General features: G+C 33.0%; 2 protein-coding genes and 1 pseudogene across 3 annotated transcripts; 1 reads left to right on the forward strand and 2 right to left on the reverse strand.

Annotated features, from left to right (window-relative positions):
- Nucleotides 1–432: 432 nt before the first annotated feature.
- LOC125204911 (E3 ubiquitin-protein ligase TRAIP-like) lies at nucleotides 433–4135 on the forward strand. 2 transcript variants are annotated; one of them, XM_048103683.1, is made up of 9 exons: nucleotides 433–619; nucleotides 1194–1458; nucleotides 1832–1933; nucleotides 2057–2139; nucleotides 2233–2349; nucleotides 2479–2581; nucleotides 2656–3280; nucleotides 3645–3826; nucleotides 3945–4135. In XM_048103683.1, the coding sequence occupies exons 1-9, from the start codon at nucleotides 480–482 to the stop codon at nucleotides 4035–4037; spliced, it is 1710 nt and encodes a 569-aa protein (XP_047959640.1). In that variant the 5' UTR covers nucleotides 433–479; the 3' UTR covers nucleotides 4038–4135. The 2 variants fall into 2 exon arrangements, with proteins under 2 accessions (XP_047959640.1, XP_047959641.1); XM_048103684.1 differs by having other exon boundaries at nucleotides 482–619; nucleotides 1846–1933.
- A 750-nt stretch (nucleotides 4136–4885) lies between these two features.
- LOC125203388 (acyl carrier protein-like) lies at nucleotides 4886–5566 on the reverse strand. Its single transcript, XM_048101722.1, has one exon. The coding sequence runs from the start codon at nucleotides 5407–5409 to the stop codon at nucleotides 5050–5052; it is 360 nt and encodes a 119-aa protein (XP_047957679.1). The 5' UTR covers nucleotides 5410–5566; the 3' UTR covers nucleotides 4886–5049.
- Nucleotides 5567–6191: 625 nt separating this feature from the next.
- On the reverse strand, nucleotides 6192–7481 carry LOC125206270 (annotated as a pseudogene).
- Between the last annotated feature and the right edge of the window lie 14027 nt (nucleotides 7482–21508).

Genomic DNA, 21508 nt, shown 5'->3' on the forward strand with positions numbered 1-21508 from the left:
GCTTTTTTTTGTTTTTTCATCCGGAAATGCTCTTATTGACTATTATAATACCTCATCATGCTATTGTCGTCGTGTTGGAAGGTGGTATATATAGAGACGTTTCAAATACTATACCCAATTAAAATTTTATTAAATTCTTATAAAGTGTAGATGGAATTAAATTCTAATTTTGAATCATAAAAGTTTACTTATATTAGGCGGTCACAAATCACAAGTTTCCGATGATTTTGAAGGAAATTTTAATTGATTTAAAACGTGGACTAAAATGAGCAAAAGACTCTAGTCATCTAAAAGGCTCCAATTGAGCCCAACTTAAATTGGGCTAACATCATTGATCTTATCAACGAAATTTGTGAAAATGTTTTCCGCGAGCCATTCTTTTCCAGCGCCAAATTCCCATTTTCTCAAAATTTCAAATTCTTTGTCCAAAGTAATAAATCGAAGAGAATCGAAGGGATTGTTGCGAGAATGCCGCCGCTATGGTTCAGGCTAGCAATGACGATTCCAACAGCAATACGTTCGTGAAAACCATATGCTCAATCTGCTTCGAAGATCTGAAACCCATAGTAGAAGATCTTCAATCAATATCTGTATGCGGCCACGTTTTTCACGAGCTCTGGTGAGTTGCATTTGAATTCCACACTTGTGTTTTAATTGATTCCAAATTTGATTCTTGAGATGTCGGAGTAAACGGAACTGATATTTTTTCGATTGTTTTTGGTGGAGATATTTGGGGAGGGCTTAAGCGACTAAAGTTTCATCCGTCACATAGGGGATGCGATGGATTGCGAACTTTTTTTGCGTTCTTAGTTCACTGTATTTGGAGTTATCCTTGTGTGTTATGAAGATATTTTACTTGAAATGATGAATGTTATTCTTTGATTCAAGGAACTTGCGCAAAGAGTGCCATTTGCGTGTGTGTAAAAGTAGAAGCTTAAAAACTCATTTTGATGGTGATATGCTTCTTGGATCGTTTTCATTTTGTAGCTTTCGATGTATTAGTTTCAACGCACACTTGTAATTTTGGAAGAATCTCTTCCTTTTTCCTGATTAGGAGAGCCGTGAATTATGTCTGTGAATGTTGGGGGTTGGGCTGTATTGATGGTTAATGAAGGAATTCCAGCAAATGTGGACTATATCCTTCATTTAAAATAGTAGTGAATCTGACATTTTGTATTTGCTGAAAATCATAGCTTACAACAATGGTTTGAGTACTGTCCCAATGTGAAGAAGAGGAGTTGTCCTATATGCAAACAAGCCTGCACAAAAGCAAATGTCGGGCGCCTTTATTTCCAGTCGATTGGTGATTCAACTGATAGTTCTTCTCAAAAGCCACGCGACTGCCAGGGAAATCCTGAGGAATTGCAGAGAGAGGTCAATAGATTGGAGGGAAAAGTTGCAGGCCTTTCTTCGTCCTTGGAGAAGCAACAGAAAGACTTTCAGGAAGTTAAAGATGAGGTAATTCATTGAACTTTTCTTTTTGAGGAAATCTTACTCAAGCTTGGAGTTGTGGTCATTCTATAGCTTGTTTGTTGCTCACTTAGCTTATCTCTTCTAGTACTAAATAGATGGAGTGATGATAGAATCAGGGTTTGTTTAGCAGCTTGGATTTTGACCATTTTCTACATTTGCAACAACTCTAGCAAAATTGGAAATTCAGACACAACAGAATATACTTATGTGAAATACTTAATCCCCATTTTACAACAGGATAAAGACAAGAAAATGACACCCAGCGAGTGGTTGTTTTAATGCAATGTGGACTCCCTAATATCCTGCCAAGGATATATACATTGAAATTATTGACCATTTAATGTTTACTTTTCTGTAGCTCCTCATGTGCAGTGAGCAACTGAAAATTGAGGTGGCTCTGAAACATGAAGCTGTACTTCAGACAGCAACCGCTAAGCAGTTGCTTCGTGCGAAATCTGAGGTAAGCAATATGTTTGTGCATCATTGAAATGTTGTGGGCGTCTAGGAACTTGGACCATGATTTAAAATTATGCTGGACTATAAGTGTAGCATGAATTCATTAAGCCAGTGCATCATTTTGCAGGAGCTTGACAAATCAACTATGGAGTGCATGAGATTTAAAGAGAGGAATATGGCTTTGGCAAGGGAACTTGCAACATTTAGACTGTATGAAAAGCTAGTGTTACATTCACAACATTCATGTTTCATTACAATAAAACCTTTTGTTGCTCACTGAATCTTTTCGTCATTTTTATACAGGGCCTATGATATGGACTTGAAAGAAGATGATGCCATGAAACTTGCTTCATTAGGAAATGACGGTGGCAGCAGAGAAGGAAATTATCTTCTGATAAAATCTTTGAACGCTCATAAAAAGTAAAGAGTATTTATATTTGGAGCAATGCCCTTTATCTTACAGATTTGGAGCTTTTTGCAAGTGGTTTCTGTGATCTTTATCATCTTTTTGGTTCTCACAACTGATCAGCATCTGATATCTCCATGCAGGAGTTACAAGGAACTGTTGGCCAAGTGCAATGATTTAGGAAGACGAGAGGCTCGGTGCTGTGAAGAACTTGAGAATGCTAATAAAAAGATTAAGAAGCTGAAAGTAAGTCATGATCCATACAAATGAACTTGTAAATTCATGTTTAGAATAAACTAATACTCAGTACTATTATTTAGTTGAGGGTCCGAGAACTTGCAACTGCTGTTGAAATGAAGGAGAATGATGCTCTGAGAGTGCTAAAAGATCAAAATATTAAACTGAAGCGCAATTCACATGATAATCAAATGAAGAGACCTACAAATCAGGCTGGTTTAGATGATATCCCGGATATATCATTTGTTTTGGAGGAAGAAGAATTCCCCAAGCATGTGGCTGAAAAATGCACAATCAACGATAAGTTACCTGGGTTTGCTCATGACCGTAATGAACAGGTTACAGTCCCTATCTCAACAAATGAAGTTAAGGATAAACTATGCTCCTCTACTTTCATGCAAGCATCCTCGTACAAAACTTCAGCACCTTGTGCTGATGACAACATAATTGTTGAAGAATGCCATGATCCAAGACCAGTCCAATACTTTCATGCTGACAAAAATGATGTAGAATTGGTAAACTCTGACAACAAAGCTGAAGTATCTCGCTCTTTGTCTTTGAGAAAGAGTAGAAAGAGACAACGGGCCGAGGAAGTTCCATCTAACATAGATGATGAGGTGATATGCATTGGGGACACCAATAATCCTGTTCAAACCCCAGTACATAATGGAAAAGAGACTAGTTCATCGAATCCAGTTTCTGAACCTGGTAAGTTTAAATCTATAAATTCTTAGGCCGTTCTTGCTTACAATAGGGTGTGATTTATTATATATATAAGGTCGTGTTATGATGCTAACTGATTTCCAATACAAAACTAAGAACTATCTGAACTCTATCAACACAAAGACGTAAGTTTATCTACAAAAATATGTGTTGATAAACTTGTGCCATTGTGTTGACATGTAAATTTACATATCAACACAAAATTGTGTTGAAATTTATATCACTGTGCTGAAAATTTTAATATATTCGGAGTTGAGATAGTTCTTCTGTATTGGAAAATAGTTATTTTTTTGGTCACGTCCCTATATACGGAGTTGAGATAGTTCTTCAACCTCTGCCAAATTTCTAGATAACCATTGCTTCACTGGCGGCTTACTCGGCCCTGATGGAACCAACTGGCACTTGGGAAAATGGTGCAAGAAAGGTCAGAACCAAGGATCAAATTCAAAAGCAGGCGATTTAATTGCAGTTGGAGCTGATGGCAGAGGTGGCCGAATCAAGGTTATGAGACCACTTCATCAACCATCAGTGGTGGGAGTCTTAACATTATTCACTACACAGTTTTGTCAATCTGAAAATACAGCTTACTTTTCTGTCTTCATAACTCACATCACAAGTAAATCATTTTGGCGATTTCATCGTTGTTCAGGATTCTAAATGCAAGCAAAGTGGCAAACAAAGCAAGTTGAGAGGAGGAAAAGGAGTCTTGCAGATTGAGCACTTCTTTCGAAAGACTGGTTAGTGATGGACTCAGACAAGTTATTTTGCTTGTTAGTAATATAGAGCTTTAAATTGTAACATGCATCTCTCTATTTATAAATGAAACATTGTTCTGCTGTACTTGTTATAAATACCAAATTACATAACTCTGCTCGAGGGAGATTTACGTGGTACTAAAGAATAAGAAAAATGCAATTGTCCTCTCAAACTAAACTCAAATAATTTTATCCAACTTAAAAGCACACAAGTCAAAAGAAATTATCAATAGATTATTGCAAAGATCTTTGAAAAGGAATGTCTCGTCGAGACAGAATCACAGGGGCAAGGGTCAAACCTTTTTTGTATTCGAGTAAAGTTGCACGCACGCGTTTTTTTCCGCCACCGATTTCGCAGTAGTTTATTTGGTTATTTGTTGGATCCATTATCTATTTTTCTTGGATAGTTTGGTGTTGATTTTGCATGGTTGGAACTACTCCACTTTACAGCTTGCAATTACATTGTCCACCACTGCATTGCACCATTGAATTATTATAAACAAGAAGACCAAATGCCTAAGGAAAGTTTAAAGTATTATGAATTCTTTTCTCTGTGTTAAAAATTTGCAGCAGTAACAACGTTTTTAATATGCCGAATATAAGAATTTTGAAAATCATTGAAGTGCACGCTGGTTATATTAGAGTAAGAAAAATGGAAAAGAAATTATTCTCAAATTTAATACTATGTCACTTGTTAGGGCTACTTGGTATGATGGAATGGAATGTGAGTCCTACTTCCATTCTATTCATTTGTTTGGTGTGATGGAATGAATGAGAGAATGAATGAAAATACAGAGGAAATCCAAGAAAATTGATATTTCATTTCTATCTTCATTCCATTCCAACCTCCATTCCATTCCACCCTCATTCCATTCCATCATACCAAGCATGGTTATTCCTTGCAATCGAAGCAAAATCTAGTATCTACCCCAATGCGATGCACTGCTTAATATCGATCATGTTAAACTTTAATCCATGAAAGAATCAGTGGTGATTGCATTAAGGTGCGGCAGACTTGACTTTCTCGATCAAGTCGGCGGCATCCTGCACGGTGGCGATGCTCTCGGCCCCACTCTCTCCGACGGAGACCCCAAACTTCTCCTCCAACGTCATCATAATCTCCACAGTGTCCAACGAGTCTGCGCCCAGATCAGCAAACTTGGTCTGTGGCGTCACTGTGCACTCCTCCACCGACAACTGCTTCGCGATCGTGCTCTGCACCACCTGCAGAGTGTCTGGCTGCGCTGCCGCGCTCAAAACCCTCCACTTTGTTACGTGGGTTCGGCTGATTTTTGGCGCCAGTCTTAGCACCGGGCCCCTTTGAGAGATGCTGAATAACGGGATACGGGTCTGGCGCATGAAATGGCGAGGTGGCTGAGGGCGGCCGTGGGTGGAGGAGCTTGTGTGGTAGAAGCAATCGAAGCCATTGATCAAAATTAAATTAGTTAAGTTGTAGGGTGCATGATGGTTGGAGATTGAAATTCGTGTGTATTTAAAAGGAAGAAATTGAGGAAGATTGTGAAACATGGACAATGTTGGGTGATTCGTCCGAATCTTAAATTTATTTTGTTTGTAATGATTTAGTGTTGTTATTTTCCTGGCCCTCTTTATTTAAATTGTAACGTGCATCTGTCTCTAGATCTTCAAAAACTTTTGTCCTCGATTTTTCTACATAGGAGAAACGCCCATATTCAATTGGAGTGAGTTGAGTTCGTTACGATTTGAACTAGTATACGTATTTGTGTAACTATTAAGTTTGTGAATACTTGCATTAGACCATGTTTATCAGCAACCATCCAATCCAACTCAACCATTCACTTTTTTAATATTTAATTCATTTCTATCTCTTCCACATCATTTTCCACATCATCAATATTCATCCAACCCAACTACATCTATTTTCATGGTTTATCAATGACCACCCAATCACACTATTATACATTTATTTTTATATCATTTTTTAAATAATAATATTATTACATGAATATTTATTATTGCATAATAAAATTTATAAAAAAACACAATAAATGACAAACTAAAAATTATAGAGACAAACTTAAAAAAAACATAAATTACAATAATTGAAATACGAAATTGAAAATACATAATTGGTACTCATACATAAGATGAAAACTAGACATTCAATTGGAATTGCCGAATTTCGCCGATATATGCTCAACCAAATCGTTTAGCAGAGCTTTGTGAGCTTCTCTGTTTTGAAGTTGGGCTTTATTTTTCATGTAAGAAGCTAGACTCGCGATCCTATTCGTAGAATATATGAAATCATTATTCGCATCTCCACCTTCATTCTCACGACTACTTTGTCCAAGTCGATCTTGAATAAATTCGGCTGGATCACAATAGTTCGAATATGTGCTTCTTTCATCTTCCACTATCATATTGTGCAAGATTATGCAAGCAATCATTATTTTCCCCATAATATCACGATCCCAAATAAGACATGGACATTTGATAAAAGCAAAACGAGCTTGCAAAACACCAAAAGCTCGCTCAACATCTTTTCGCGCGGACTCTTGATGTCGAGCAAACAACTTGTGCTTCATCGTTTGTGGACCTGGAATAGATTTGACAAATGCCGCCCATTGAGGATATATGCCATCAGTAAGATAATACCCCATATTTTTTTCGTGGCCATTTACTATGTAATTGACCTTCGGTGCTCGACCTTCCAAAATATCATCAAAAACAGGAGATTGATCAAGCACATTAATATCATTTCTCGAACCTGGAGTTCCAAAAAAAGCATGCCAGATCCACAGATCTTGAGATGCTACTGCTTCCAAGATGATTGTCGGACTCCCGCTTCTTCCGGCATATTGTCCAGCCCATGAAGTGGGACAATTTTTCCATTCCCAATGCATGCAGTCAATACTACCCAACATGCCTGGAAACCCACGTTGTTCTCCAATATGCAGAAGTCTTGCCAAGTCTTCTTCGGTGGGCTTTCACAAGTACTCATCGCCGAAGTTAGAAATTACACCTTCAACGAACTTGATGAGAGATTTGCGAATGAGTTGTGCGCTCATTCTCAAATATTCATCGTGCAAGTCGGCCGCCGTCCCGTAGGCCAACACCCTCATCGCTGTTGTACATTTCTGAATGGCAGACATACCAAGCCGACCAGTAGCATCACGCTTTTGCACAAAAAAGTTGTCGGTCTCGACGAGCTTGTTCATTATTTTTTCGAACAAAGGTTTTCGCATGCGATACCTTGTTCGGAAAAAATCTGGAGGATAGATTGGATCTTCAGCAAAGTACTGCTCGAAAATAATATCATGACCATTCTCACGTTTCCTTTCAATGTATCTCCTTCTAGCTCTAACCGTGTGGGTTGTAGGTTGTGAAGACAGAGTTGTTGGCCAAATAGCTATATCCTCGATTAGTTGATCGAGTTGCTGATTTTTCAACATTTATTTTCTTCCCATTCATTGTCTTCAAGAAGATTGGAAGCTTCAAAATTAAAACTTGATGACATTTTTTAGGGATAGTTGGCTCAATAATTGTGAGAGGATTTGTGTGTAATTTTCGTGAAGCATATAGGTAAATATATAGAAGTTATTTGTTGAGTATTGGCTTCCACTACTATCATTTATGAGCACATGGGTTTTCCTTGGATTCTACTACCACTTGTTAAAAAAATGACTTGTAAATGTAGTCATACTTTGATTTTCGTGATCACATGAGTTTCTATTGGATTCCACCACCACTTGTGAGTGGAAAATGACTTGTCATGTAGGCATACTTCCATTATTCTTGATCACATGGGTTTCTATTGGATTCCACCACCACTTGTGATGGAGAATGTCTTATCATGTAGTCATACTTTGATTTTCGTGATCACATGGGTTTCTATTGGATTCCACCACCACTTGTGAGTGGAAAATGACTTGTCATTTAGGCATACTCCATTATTCTTGATCACATGAGTTTCTATTGGATTCCACCACCACTTGTGATGGAGAATGACTTGTCATGTAGTCAGACTTTGATTTTCGTGATCACATGAGTTTCTATTGGATTCCACCACCACTTGTGAGTGGAAAATGACTTGTCATGTAGGCATACTCCATTATTCTTGATCACATGGATTTCTATTGGATTCCACCACCACTTGTGATAGAGAATGACTTGTCATGTAGTCATACTTTGATTTTCATGATCAGATGGGTTTCTATTGGATTCTACCATCACTTGTGAGTAGAAAATGACTTGTCATGTAGACATACTTCCATTATTTGTGATCACATAAACTGGAAATTACATAAGCAACAGAAATTAAAGGTTACATACTAAGCAACGGAAATTGGAGATTACATACTAAGCAACAGAAAATAAAAGTTACATGCTAAGCAACAGAAATTGAAATTACATACTAAACAACAGAAGTTGAAAGTTACATACTAAGAAACATACATTGAAAACAGATAAACTACGATCACTTCCCAAACAATATGCTATTAGAGCGCGTTCAGATCTTCTTCTTCTGGAGTTAAGTCCCTCCTAGCCATCAACGGAGTAAGGATAGCTGCCTTGATTTTCCGTTCTTGAATATCACATTCCCTTTCACGTGTGACTCTCATTTCACGCAGTGCTGCAGTGAAATAATTAGGAATTGTATATGATGGTGTTGCAACTTCTTTGCCTTTTCTTTTAGCCTTAACTTTAGCCTGATCTCTCCCAATAGGACGTTACAATGTAGAAGAACGACTCTCAGGAGTGGAGTCGATTTGAGGTCCTCCATCCTCACTAGTCCTCAACCTTTTTGAGCTCCCACGACTTTCTTCAAGACTATCTTCATCTGGCTGGAAACGCGTTGAACCAGTGCTATTCAATTTCAATTTCCACTTGGGATTGTATCTCATCACCTCCTCAAAAACCTTATGGTGAGTAAACTTGTTCTTACCATACAGTTGTTGAGCGGTTTTCTCAATATCCTCTTTAGACTGGCCACTCGTAGCTCGATCATTCGCATGTTTGTATGCACCAATCCACTTTGAGACATTTGCATTGATTCGTTTGTAGCGTTGTCTCAATGACTCCGTACTTCTTGGTTGACCCATTGTTGGATTTTCTTTTCTTGTTTGCTCATACAGATCAGTAACATTCTGCCACAGATGGAAACTAGTTCGGTTAGTGACACCAATTGCATTTGTGCTGAAGAAATACCAAGCATACATTAATGCCATGTCTTCTTGCTCATTCCAACCATGTGGAGTGTTTGAAGCACTCGTGTTGGTTTTTGATTTGTCTTTGCTTGACGATTGGTTTTGAACTGAGCTTTGAAATTGATTAGAATTCGGAAAATCATCAAAGCTAGGGAAATAATCTTGGGAAGGATCGAAATTTTGAGAAGGATTGATGTTTTGGGAAGGATTGAAATTTAGGGAATCGGAGAATATCTCATCATCCTCCATAGTTTTTTTTTTTTTTTAATAAAAATTAACTCCTATATGAAGGAGGATATTATATATAAACTCCTAAGAAAGGAGGAAATTACAACTGAGGTCAAGAGGGCTCGAACTCGGCACCTCATCATCCTCCATAGTTAACAACAAAGGAAACAAAAAGAATATGAAATTGTATCAAACAAGGAGGATTATAGGGGGAGAATATATGATTTTTTTTTGTTGCAAAACTATAGCAAATGTGGTCTCTATTTATAGAGGAAGAAAAATTATGAATTTTATATAATTTTTATAATTTTTTAATATAATATATTAAAGATATATAAATTTTTTTAAAAAAATATATCAACCAATGAGATTGTGCCATTTGGCATAATCTCATTGGATGATGGAAGGGAGACCGCCTGGTTGGTGTTTGGGTTGGGAGAGACAGCGGTCGGTTGGGAGAGAGGCCTTTTATTCCATTTTTTTTAAATATGGGCTGAGGTGGCGGTCGACCACCTCACCGATAAACGTAGTCTTAGCTTTTCTTTTCCATTTCCTTTAATTTATCAATTTACTACTCCCTCCGCTCCATACTACTTGCACTTTTCACTTTGACAGCGTAAATTTGAACATGAGTAATTAGTGTAATTAAATTAGAATTTTAAATGTAATAAGACAACACTTAATAAGGGACACAGAACTAACTCTAATATCTTAATTAAATGCCATAATTTTTTATTTAAAATAGAAATAGTGCAAATAGTTTGGGACGCTCCGAAAATGAAATGTGCAAGTAGCATGAGACAGAGAGAATACTACATATAACACAAAAAAAAAAAAAAATTATTCAGCGAACTAGCAAAACTTCATCGGAAAAAAGAATATGTGCTTAGAATATGGCACCTTCCAAGCACTTTCCGAGGACCAGGACCAAGAATGCTTTTTACTAGTCTTGTCAAATCTATTTGTGAGTATTTTTCAAGTGCAAGCCAATTGTGAGCACGTCAATGTGTTTTTCGAAATTTAAGAGCACGAGAATGTGCTCAGAATATCAACACCTACGAGCACACGTTGTGTTCACCATTTTCGAGCACCGTGGTGTGCTTATAAAGTCTGGTCTTGTACTATGCACCAAATTTCTATGTTGGATTATTGGACTAGGCACAATTACAGTGAGAAACATGTATGGGTTATTCATATGCGCATTCAATGACAACAAATTATATGGAGTTAACTGGCCATAACGAGTATTTTGAATCAGTTTGACCAAGTGACTTTTGTAATAAGTGACAACTGGACATTTTGTGATTTAGAAGCAAATATGAAATGTTTCTTCTTGAAGGTTTTCCAGGAATCCATCAGATGAGATATCTTATGCATACATGAATATGGATGTGATCACATGAAAACTCTAAATATTGTACAAACTCAAAACTATGATTTGGACCATTGAAAAATGTCAACAGATCACAAAAAAGCATCAACATGAAAATGTCAACAGAATTTCAACGGTAGTTAATGATTGATGCTGTGTTGATACTGTGTTGACATTAAAATCTTAAAATTTTACACTGTGTTGATATTGTATTGAAGCTGTGTTGAAGAGTTTTGAGTTTGTACAATATATAAGTTTTCATTTTATCACTACATGAATATATGATAAATGTGGCAAAAAAATAATTAGTAAAGATTTTTTGAATTTCCCTAGAAAGGTAAAAAAATCTGAAAAGATTATTCTGTTCCAATTTAAAGCCGAATAATAGTATTTCTGTATTTGTGTAGAGCATGTGACTAGTCTAGTTCAACAACTATTGGAATCAAGAATCACGGAGTTTATAATCAAGCTTCTAATTTTAATACAGCATTGAATTTCTTTTTGCATGCATGCATTTTTCTTTCTCTCTGTTGAAATATAATCGTATGATTATCTTGTTTTTTTCATGATAGAATAGTTTTTGTTTTAGTTGGATAATTATGTTTTGATTTTGCAAGCGTACGTGGAACATCTTTACAGCTTGCAGTTACATTGTTGGGTAGGAAAAGAAATCTCTAAAATCAAGTTTTATAGAATGAAAACTACATATTGGAAGACAACCAGACATGCGGGTCCAATTATGTCATGACTCATGAGTTCACCTCTTTAACGATTATGACTTTGGATTCGACAACCATCTCATTTTTCACAATCCCTACGTTTTTTCTAAATAATTATGTGACCTTATAACCCCAACATAAAATTAATGAATTCAAAAGCTTGTTTTCTTCTTATTTGAGAAAATGAAATCAAACCAGCACTCCGAAAAATATAGATACAAAAGAAATTAAATTTAGGATAATCCGTTCATACAAATATAGATTGTCTACTACTATTTCTTTCATTTGCTACTGATTGGTGAAGTTTCTGCGTTTCTTTGTAAGTGGGGTAGTATTTTAATGAGTACTGTAGAATTAACAATTACTTACCGTGGTTTGATCAATGTATATTAAGTCTGCCATCAATTGAACAGTAGAAGACTTAATTTGTTCGAGGAAACCCTTTTTAATATACTCCATCCATTCGCCATTAGGAGTCCTATTTGAATTCGGCACATGTTTTAAGAAATAGAAAGTGGGTGAAAAAAAAATAGTGGAATGTGAGATCAACATACCATTTTTGGTAAAAGTGAACGGGGACTCCGATCCTAATGACGGACGATCTAAAATGCTCAACCGGGACTCATAATGGTGGACAGAGGGAGTACTATTGAAGTACTCCCTCCGTTCCATAGTAATAGAGGCATTTCATTTTGCATACTCGTTTTGAAAAAATAATTATAAATAGTTAAAGTGGAGAAAAAGTAAAATAAAAGAGAGAATAATATAGAGAAGAGTCTTATCTATAATATTCTCTTTCTTTCTTTACTTTTTCTCTCCACTTTAACTATTTATAATTATTTTTTCAAAACGAGTGCGCAAAATGAAATGTCTCTATTACAATAGAACGGATGGAGTAGTATATATGTGAAACATTTCAACTGTGAAATGCGTCTAGATTCAAAAATTGAAATGAGTCTAGATTCAAATCCAAATTTATATCCATTTAAATTTTAAATGATGATCCAAATTTGGATCTTCACCTATCACAATGAGATGGGCTCGAACAATTTTTGCGTTTGAATATTAGTTTGGAATTATTGAAGAAAATTAGATATGTTGTAGTTGTCATATCCGATGTGGACAATACATCATTATAGATCAATCAGTATTGTTGGGAATAGTTGTCATAGTATCTTATAATAAGTCATGAAATGGATTGACATATCTTAATTTTGTATTGGGACGTGAACGATAACTCCATCTACTCCACGATAAACACACAAATATGATATATACATAAAATTGATAAAATAAACTATTTTAGGACAAAACTGTGAGATGCCAATTTTAACTCTCAATTTTGAGGCTTTAAGATGGATCCATTACTTTGTTGAATAAACTCATGATCCCGATTTCGAATATATAGATGCAAAAATCATGTTATATTATTTTACAAAAATTCATTACATTTATATAAGTAATATTCGAAATTGGAATTTTAGCTCTACAATTTCCTACATACAATAAGTACGTGTGTGGATGTGTGTGGAATGAACATTACTCGTTGCATATGAAACTGTACTCATTCCATTATCTTGTACTCCCTCCATCCATAATTAGGAGTCTCATTTATGAACGATACATATTTTAAGAAATATTAACAAAAGTGAATAGAAAAAGTTAGTAGAATAAGGGTCCCACTTGTATATATTAGTTTTAAATGAAATGTGAGCGGAATGAGTTAGTGGAAGGTGGAACCCTATTATCATCTATGGTAAAAGTGAACCGAGACTCTTATTCGCGGACAGACTAAAATGGAAAAATGTGACTCATGTTCGGAGATAGAGGGAGTAAATGATGGAACACCGAAGTGTGAATTGCTTAATAAGCTTAATGGATCAATAATGTGATAGATTACGCACTATAGTGTATTTCTATTAATTGTTACTCCCTCTGTCCCACAATAAGATTCCACTTTTACCATTTTAATCCGTCTCACAATAAGAGTCCAGTTTTACTTTTACTATAAATGGTAAGTGAATCTCACATTCCACTCACATTCATTATTATGAAACTAATAAATAAACGTGAGACACTTATTCCACTAACTTTTTCAACTTATTTTTCTTTACATTTCTTAAAACTCGTGCCGAATCAAATGCGGACTCCTACTGTAGGACGGATATAATAGTTTTTATTCTTCAGCACTTCATCCATGCACCCTCTTAAAAAACCTTATAAAGAAGATGATTGTTCAAGTATATATAGATGAGACAAGATTATCATCAAGTCGACGATGTGAACATAAATATGAGTTTTTCAACAAACACTAGTTTAGATTATTTTACCTCTCTTCGTAAAGGTGGTCCTCACTTATGTTGTCCCAGCTCACAAGTCAAGGAGACAAAATGCAAGTCATTTAGTACCTAATTAGTCTAAAATTTTTGTTAAACGCTAAAAATGTGAATTCATCTCAAAAGAAATAGACAGAAAGAAAGCTTATTTGAATTACAAATCCCTCGATTGCCTTCATAATCTATGTGTGATATATTAATATGAGTTTGTAATAACTGACCTCTCTTATGAGACAATAAAATAATAAAATTACAAATTGCATGCAATTAATTCTGGATTATGTGGTCGGAAGTTATCATAAAGACTTTATATCTAAAGCATTTTCCATTTTAACTTTAGCACATCAACAAATATGGTTGAATATATTATATTTCAACATAATAAGTGGATTACGTGTATAAAAAATTCAAATAAGTGCTCCATCTTCATAAAAGTAAAATACATTTGGAATATAAATCCAATTTCTCACCTAACCTGTCTACTGAGTGTGCAACATTAAGAAGACCAGTCTGAATATGCAAATACGGATATACAACTAAAATCAAATACAAAGAGTTTAAATAGAATTTGGCTAGATAAAGCTAGTTGAAATGAACTTATTCAACAGTTGAGACTAATTCCATGAGAAAGTATATTACTAAGACATATTCGACATGAAGAATATTGTTCATGGATTGAACTTTAGTTCTGTGTTGGGAAGAATCATTAACCAATTACAAGCTTGACCCAATTCGTTATTGCCTTTTTTTTTCTATGAAATGTTCGTATCGGTGGAATTTTGATTGAAGTTGTGATACAAAGTTAATTAGTGTTTTGATTACTAAAATTTGGGTATCTTAACTAAGATTTGTGATTTATGAATATAAACAGATTTGGCCTATAAAACATTCTCAAATGGCAACTTCATGTCGTACACGTGCACACTATAACTATCCAAATACGAGTTGATTTCATACTATTTTAATTTTTAATAGTAGTATATTATATAATTGAAAATCACGGCTCTTTATATTTTCAGAGATATGTTACTTAATAAAAAAACTTCACTATTATCTTCTTTTCGTGCGCTTTGTTATACTAAATCTAGAGTGATCTTTTGAATAATTAATAGGAGTAGTATATAATTTGACTTATTTATTTATTTTGAAATTAGGCAGTGTCAACGATTTTGTGCTTAAAAGGTAAAAATCGCAATATGAATTATGTGGGAAAAGCTTCACGCTCAAGTAAAAACATTATTGCTTTTATAAAATTGGTATATAGTCAACCACAAATTTTCTTCTAAGTTGAAAATTGACATATTTTGCTTTTGAAAAATTGATTTACGATTCAAGTCAACTTTTCACACATTGCTTATTACCCCTTTCCTAAATCCTTTTTTATTTACGATCTTTTAATTAGTCAGAATTACATGCACGTTTTAATACTTAGAAAACGAATCCCATATCAGTGTTATATGGAGTACTATACTAATTAATTTATAAATATGAATAGTGCTAAAATATATCCTTCAACTCTTCCATATTCAATACCAAAAATACCCATAACTAAAAAAGTGTGAATGTTTAAGGACCTATTTAAGTACTATTATTATTACGATATTTGGTCGTTTCCACATAACTTAAGTGTCCTTTTACAAAACATACATATTCAATGCACGTGTACTATATATGCGTAAAGTATACTCCCTCTGTCCCAGATAATTTGGGACACTTTGACCCGGCACGAGTTTTAAAAAATCTAATGGAGAGTGAGTTGAAAAAGTTGGTGGGATGTGAGTCCTATTTTTAAAGTATTAGTTTTATAATAAAATGTGAGTAGGAATGGGTTAGTGCAAAAAATGAGGTCCACTACAAAAAATGGTACGTAAAAGTGAAGTGGGACAAATTATATGGGACGGCCCAAAATGGAATACTGGGTCGAATTATCTGGGACGGAGGGAGTATTTACTTTTATGATTTTTCTAAGAGAAAAAACTTCAAAAAAGAAAGTTAAATTTTAAATATTCTCGATAGTTATATAGTTGAAGAAATTGATATAGGGGAGATACGGCTTGTTGCACCTCCACACGCTTTGTATATTTCATTTTGTATGTAAAAATTAAGTAAATGAAACTCGTTTTTAGGATTGATTAGATAAAGAGTCAGATACTCAACTCAATAATAGATTCTTAAAAGGAATTAACTATCAGAATAAACAAAGAAGACGTCCAATCGTTTAAAGCAAGGAGAACCCAAATTTAGCAAAAAAGGGGTCGGTGTGAACGATGTTCTTCAATCAATATAAATTATAATGAAGACATATTAAGTAAATTAGTTTCTAATAATTTGATGACTGCGTGCATCCTTGTGGAATTGACCACAAACAAACTTCTATATTTCAAGTTTTCATCCTTATCGCATGCGTATATATCTTTGAAATATTCATTTTTTTAGTCAAAAGTTAAGCATTCCATAATTTAGAAATAAAATGATCAAAATCGTATTTGGATAATGATATCACTTCCATGAGTTGCATCACGTGAGTTACACATATTTACTTACGTGGATTAACAATAATAACAACAACAATAATAATAATCTAAATTGCCATTCCAGTTTCATATTTTATATCAGTCCGGTAGTTTAAATTATTTTTAAATATGTTTTATATGTATTTCATATATTTTATGCTTTTTATATAGAAATAATATATACGTAGCGCGACACATATAATCTCGTGCATAATATTGAAGTTATAATCACAATATAGTTTATGGGAGGTAATCAATTGCTAACTAATTACCAATCCCAAATTGAGACCAATTTTCAACCATTATATTAGAAGATCTTGTGGTTAATATGATGCCAAGTGTAATATATTTTAAATTTAAATAATTATTAATTAAATTAAAAGGGTATTAATGTCAAATCTATATGTAGTAATTATAACTAACTACTTTCTCTCTCCTCAAAATCATCTCAAATCTTTAAATTTACGTAACTCTCTCAATTTAAATTATTTTTTCGCAAAAAATATATCAAATTAAAGATAATTTAATAAGGATTCCAACGAGATCTCAATTGCATATATTCCGACGATGTTCGGGTGATGAAATTTGATAAATTATATTTCAATTTTTTCGTACATGTTGATAAAGCAGCCTATTTTCAACAAATGCAACAAAAAATCTCAATATATTGTAGGCAAAATCTCAATATTATGCATGTCCAATCTCAATAAAAATGTGATGATATTCCAATGTCATATTGTTGATATTTTTAATACACAATGTTGATATAAAAAAACACTCACGAAAATTATCATATGATAACATAATGACGATATTACCCTTTTGTTGATATTTTGTCTACTATTTATTGAGATTTTGTGAGCTTTAATCTCATCCACTCATTTTAAAATCCAAGGGTGGAGATTTAGTCTTGATTTTGGATTAGGGTGCTAAAAGCATTAGAATAGGACCCTAGTTTAATATACCAAATTATAAGTCGAAAAATCTAATTAATAAAATTGGAGTACTCATATACATATAAATAAATTATAGACTTGGTTATATATATATATAGCTTTTAACAAAAAATAAATAAATTAAAATAGGTGAATTATATGATTTGTAATATATGGACGGTGTGGGGATGATAGAAGATATATGATTGGCTCCAAAATTCTAGGACGATATGAGTCATGACATTAAAACGAAAGGGATGAACTAACTAAATCAACATCAAATAAATGACATAAACATAGGCCGGTGACATGTACATACATTTACAGATAATCTATATATCGACTAGTCAATTGTTTTTTTTCCTTATGTTTTCTTTTAACCACTTTTTGTTAATTGTAGTTTCAGCGACTCTACTTAAATCCATTACTACAATTTTACAATTCGAATTTTTTAGAATAATATACAGTAGTAATAAATGCCAAAAAAAAATTAATAGAAGTATATGTATATTGACACCGCCCCACATGATTTAAACTATGCATTCATGATTAATATACCAACCAGAAAAGGTCCCTATTCAACCTTTCTAAGTCCTTGCCACGTGTCCCTTTCTACACGTGACATTTCTCACTATTTACACATGTAAAAATAGTTAGTGAGATATTAATTTATTTAATTAGTTTGGGTTAACTGCTAAAAGAATCATAGTACAGTACTTTATTTAAATCTGATTTTGGGTTTTCGATATAAAATGGTCACAGTAAAAAATACTCCTTCTGTCCCACTTTAAGTGGAGTATTTATATTACAGAAATTTTATATAGTATTGTTTTATATATAAAATGGAGAAAATAAAACAAAAGCGAGAGAAAAAATAGAGAGAATGACGTTTCTATTTTGAAAATATGTTATTTAAAATGAGACATTTTGAAAAGGAAGAGTGGGACGGAGGGAATAGTATTTTCTAAAATTTGTAGTCAAAGTAGATACTACTACTAGGGGTCCTATTCTAATGCTTATAGCACTTTAATCCAAAATCAAGACTAAATCTCCACCATTGGATTTAAAAATGAGTGGATGAGATTAAAGCTCACAAATCTCAATAAATAGTAGACAAAATATCAACAAAAGGGTAATATCGTCATTATGTTATCATATGATAATTTTCGTGGGTGTTTTTTTATATCAACATTATGTATTACAAATATCAACAATATGACATTAGAATATCAATACAAGGACAAGAAAATATCAAAACATTTTTATTGAGATTGGACATGCATAATATTGAGATTTTGCCTACAATATATTGAGATTTTTTGTTGCATTTGTTGATAAAAACTGCTTATCAACATGTACGAAAATTGAAATATAATTTATCAAATTTCATCACCCAAACATCGTCGGAACATATGCAATTGAGATCTCGTTGGAATCAAATTATCTTTAATTTGATATATTTTTTGCGAAAAAATAATTTAAATTGGGAGAATTACGTAAATTTAAAGATTTGAGATGATTTTGAGGAGAGAGAAAGTAGTTAGTTATAATTACTACATATAAGATTTGACATTAATACACTTTTTATTTAATTAATAATTAGTTAAATTTAAAATATATTACACTTGGCATTATATTAACCACGAGATCTTCTAATCTAATGATTGAAAATTGATCTCAATTTGGAATTGATAATTAGTTAGCAATTGATTACATCCTCTACTACTACTATTAAACAAATTATGCATGTACGCATCATATATTTTGTTACTATTGCAACAATATTTATAAAACATACTGTACTATAATAAAAACAAAATCCAACTGAATTATTTAAGCAGATAACTATATATTTTAATTGTGTAAAATATGTTTGGTTTGGATACCCAAATCAAACAAATGAAACGTGGGTACATTCGGTAAGAAAGAAACTAAAGCGACAGTAACGAAGATATCTCATATTCCTATATTTTAGGAACGATGCAATGTGCTAGACTGCTACCTACTCCGTACTAATAATTTGTTATTAATTCTAGTACTATTTTTCTTACTAATTTGACTCTATTATAAAGAAATTATTTAAAGGATTTGAATTAAAATATTTATGACAAATTCACACATTTAATTATACAAAGATCCAATAAAATTATTAATCTTTTCCAAATTCTACAGATATTAAATTTATAAAGTTAGGAGTAACATTTTCTGAAGTTATTGTAGAATATAAATACTCCATGTAATATTATAATTTATTTTTAACTAATTAATATTTATGGGTCGATTTTAAATGAATTATGTATATGTAGTCATGTAGATGCTCAAATTCCAATTATAGGGTTGTAATTAGTAATATTTATCAAACTTAAATATCCGACAATTATTAATTGTGTGCATGGCTCTTTGGACATCCCAAAGGCTAATCAAAATCGATGCTGAAATAGGCAAATATTGTTTCCGTCCAAGACGCACTTGCATCATTTACAATTCATATTAGGCAATAATTTGAAAACTATAACACTTCCCATTTATTGCGTCGTGCAGCGCGTTCCAGAAAATTTGGACCAAATTCCTTCGCGTTTTTATATCTTTAAAATGACATTAATAATGCACATACATCCTCTAAACTTTTCTTTGAGCACCAATTATCTAATTTTATGTTGATTGACGTTCTAACCACTACTTATCATTTATAATCGCTGTTTATATATTTGTCTTTAATATATTCCTTTTAGTTTACTCCTCCCATCCTTGAAATTCATGGTCAGATTTGGAGAAGTTCTAAATGGTAATATGTGGAAAAAGGGTACGCCTTCTAGATCTTTAGTGCTATTATTTTGGTAACAATAATTAATAAAGTAGCCAAGTATCATTTTCAAGTTCAAAGAGAGTATTTGATGAAATTATAATCTTTAATTAAATTTGAGAAAATTGTACTTTACATTCTAAATTATTATTAACATAAAAAATAATATCTGAAAATAATCATTATAAAGTGTACAAATTATACTCCGTATGAGAATTAACAAAATAATACTTAGGAATCAATATAAATATTCTAGTATACGGAGTACTATTTTTTATGAGTAATAAAATGTTCAAATCTAAAGCTGTGGGGAAGTTTAAAAAGAAGGGGAAATAGCATATCAAAAAGGCCATTAACAAAATAAGTAGATGATAAAGTGCAAATCAGTTGATAAGACATTTCTTCTTCAATTAATTGGTTGAAGGTTCAAGTTATTATGTGGGTAGAAGAAAAATCATTATTAGTATTTTTTTTTTGAAAAATAACCATCGATAGAACAAAAGAAAGATTGCACTATTGCAAACAAAAATACTCATACTAGCCAAAAAAAAAATACTTTGTCCGCTCACTACAAATAATTATGATATAATTTGCTTACTTCATTAGATGGAAAAATTTATCATAAGGGGAAGATTACTAATTTTAATGAACATGAAAATAAAAATAAATATGACTATGAGATATGAATAAATTAACAGAGTACAATAAAACAAAACACACCCTAACTCAGGCGATTACACAGCATGCACAAAGTAAAAAAGAACTAAAACATGAAGTACTTAAGAACTTAGTGTTAGCTTTCAATCGTTCATATACTTTATATGATTATAAATTGTTAAGATATTTTTATTAAACGTATATATAGTTTTTCCTTAATAATGACTTCACTAGGGTGTGATTTTCAACTAACGAATCTTTTGCTTTGAGACAGCATCAAATTATATATAAATGGACTTACATACTTTTTTATATGTATATAGAAATTAATGAATGAACCAAAATCATCAAAGTTTAGCAACTTTAGATAAATTTCTGCCTAAAATTATGTGTAAATTAAGCGTTGGCACGCGTGGCGACTATAATTCAATGTCACACGACATCATCGTACTTTAGGTTTGAATATGCTCTACCATATTGCTCATCATTTGACTTTATTAATACTATGTACGGTACACATATCACTTCCATGCACTTGTATGAGCAAAACTTAGTTTAATTTTACTTTGAAATCCATATACTTAAAAAAATAGTACTCCTAAGAAGAGGCGGACCCACTAAGGGGCATGGGGGGCCCTTGGAACCCCCACTCATTTTCGATGTTCCTATATATATAGTTCATAATTCAATTATCAAGTTAGTCCATAGC

Source organism: Salvia hispanica, chromosome 2 (assembly GCF_023119035.1).
Source record: "Salvia hispanica cultivar TCC Black 2014 chromosome 2, UniMelb_Shisp_WGS_1.0, whole genome shotgun sequence".
Taxonomy (NCBI): domain Eukaryota; kingdom Viridiplantae; phylum Streptophyta; class Magnoliopsida; order Lamiales; family Lamiaceae; genus Salvia; species Salvia hispanica.

Coding starts and splice junctions, on each gene's coding strand:
- LOC125204911 (XM_048103683.1), top strand. CDS start 480: ATGGTTCAGGCTAGCAATGACGATTCCAACAGCAATACGTTCGTGAAA. Junction 2,582..2,655: donor AAAAGATTAAGAAGCTGAAA/GTAAGTCATGAT, acceptor ACTATTATTTAG/TTGAGGGTCCGAGAACTTGC. Junction 3,281..3,644: donor GAATCCAGTTTCTGAACCTG/GTAAGTTTAAAT, acceptor CCAAATTTCTAG/ATAACCATTGCTTCACTGGC.
- LOC125203388 (XM_048101722.1), bottom strand. CDS start 5,409: ATGCGCCAGACCCGTATCCCGTTATTCAGCATCTCTCAAAGGGGCCCG.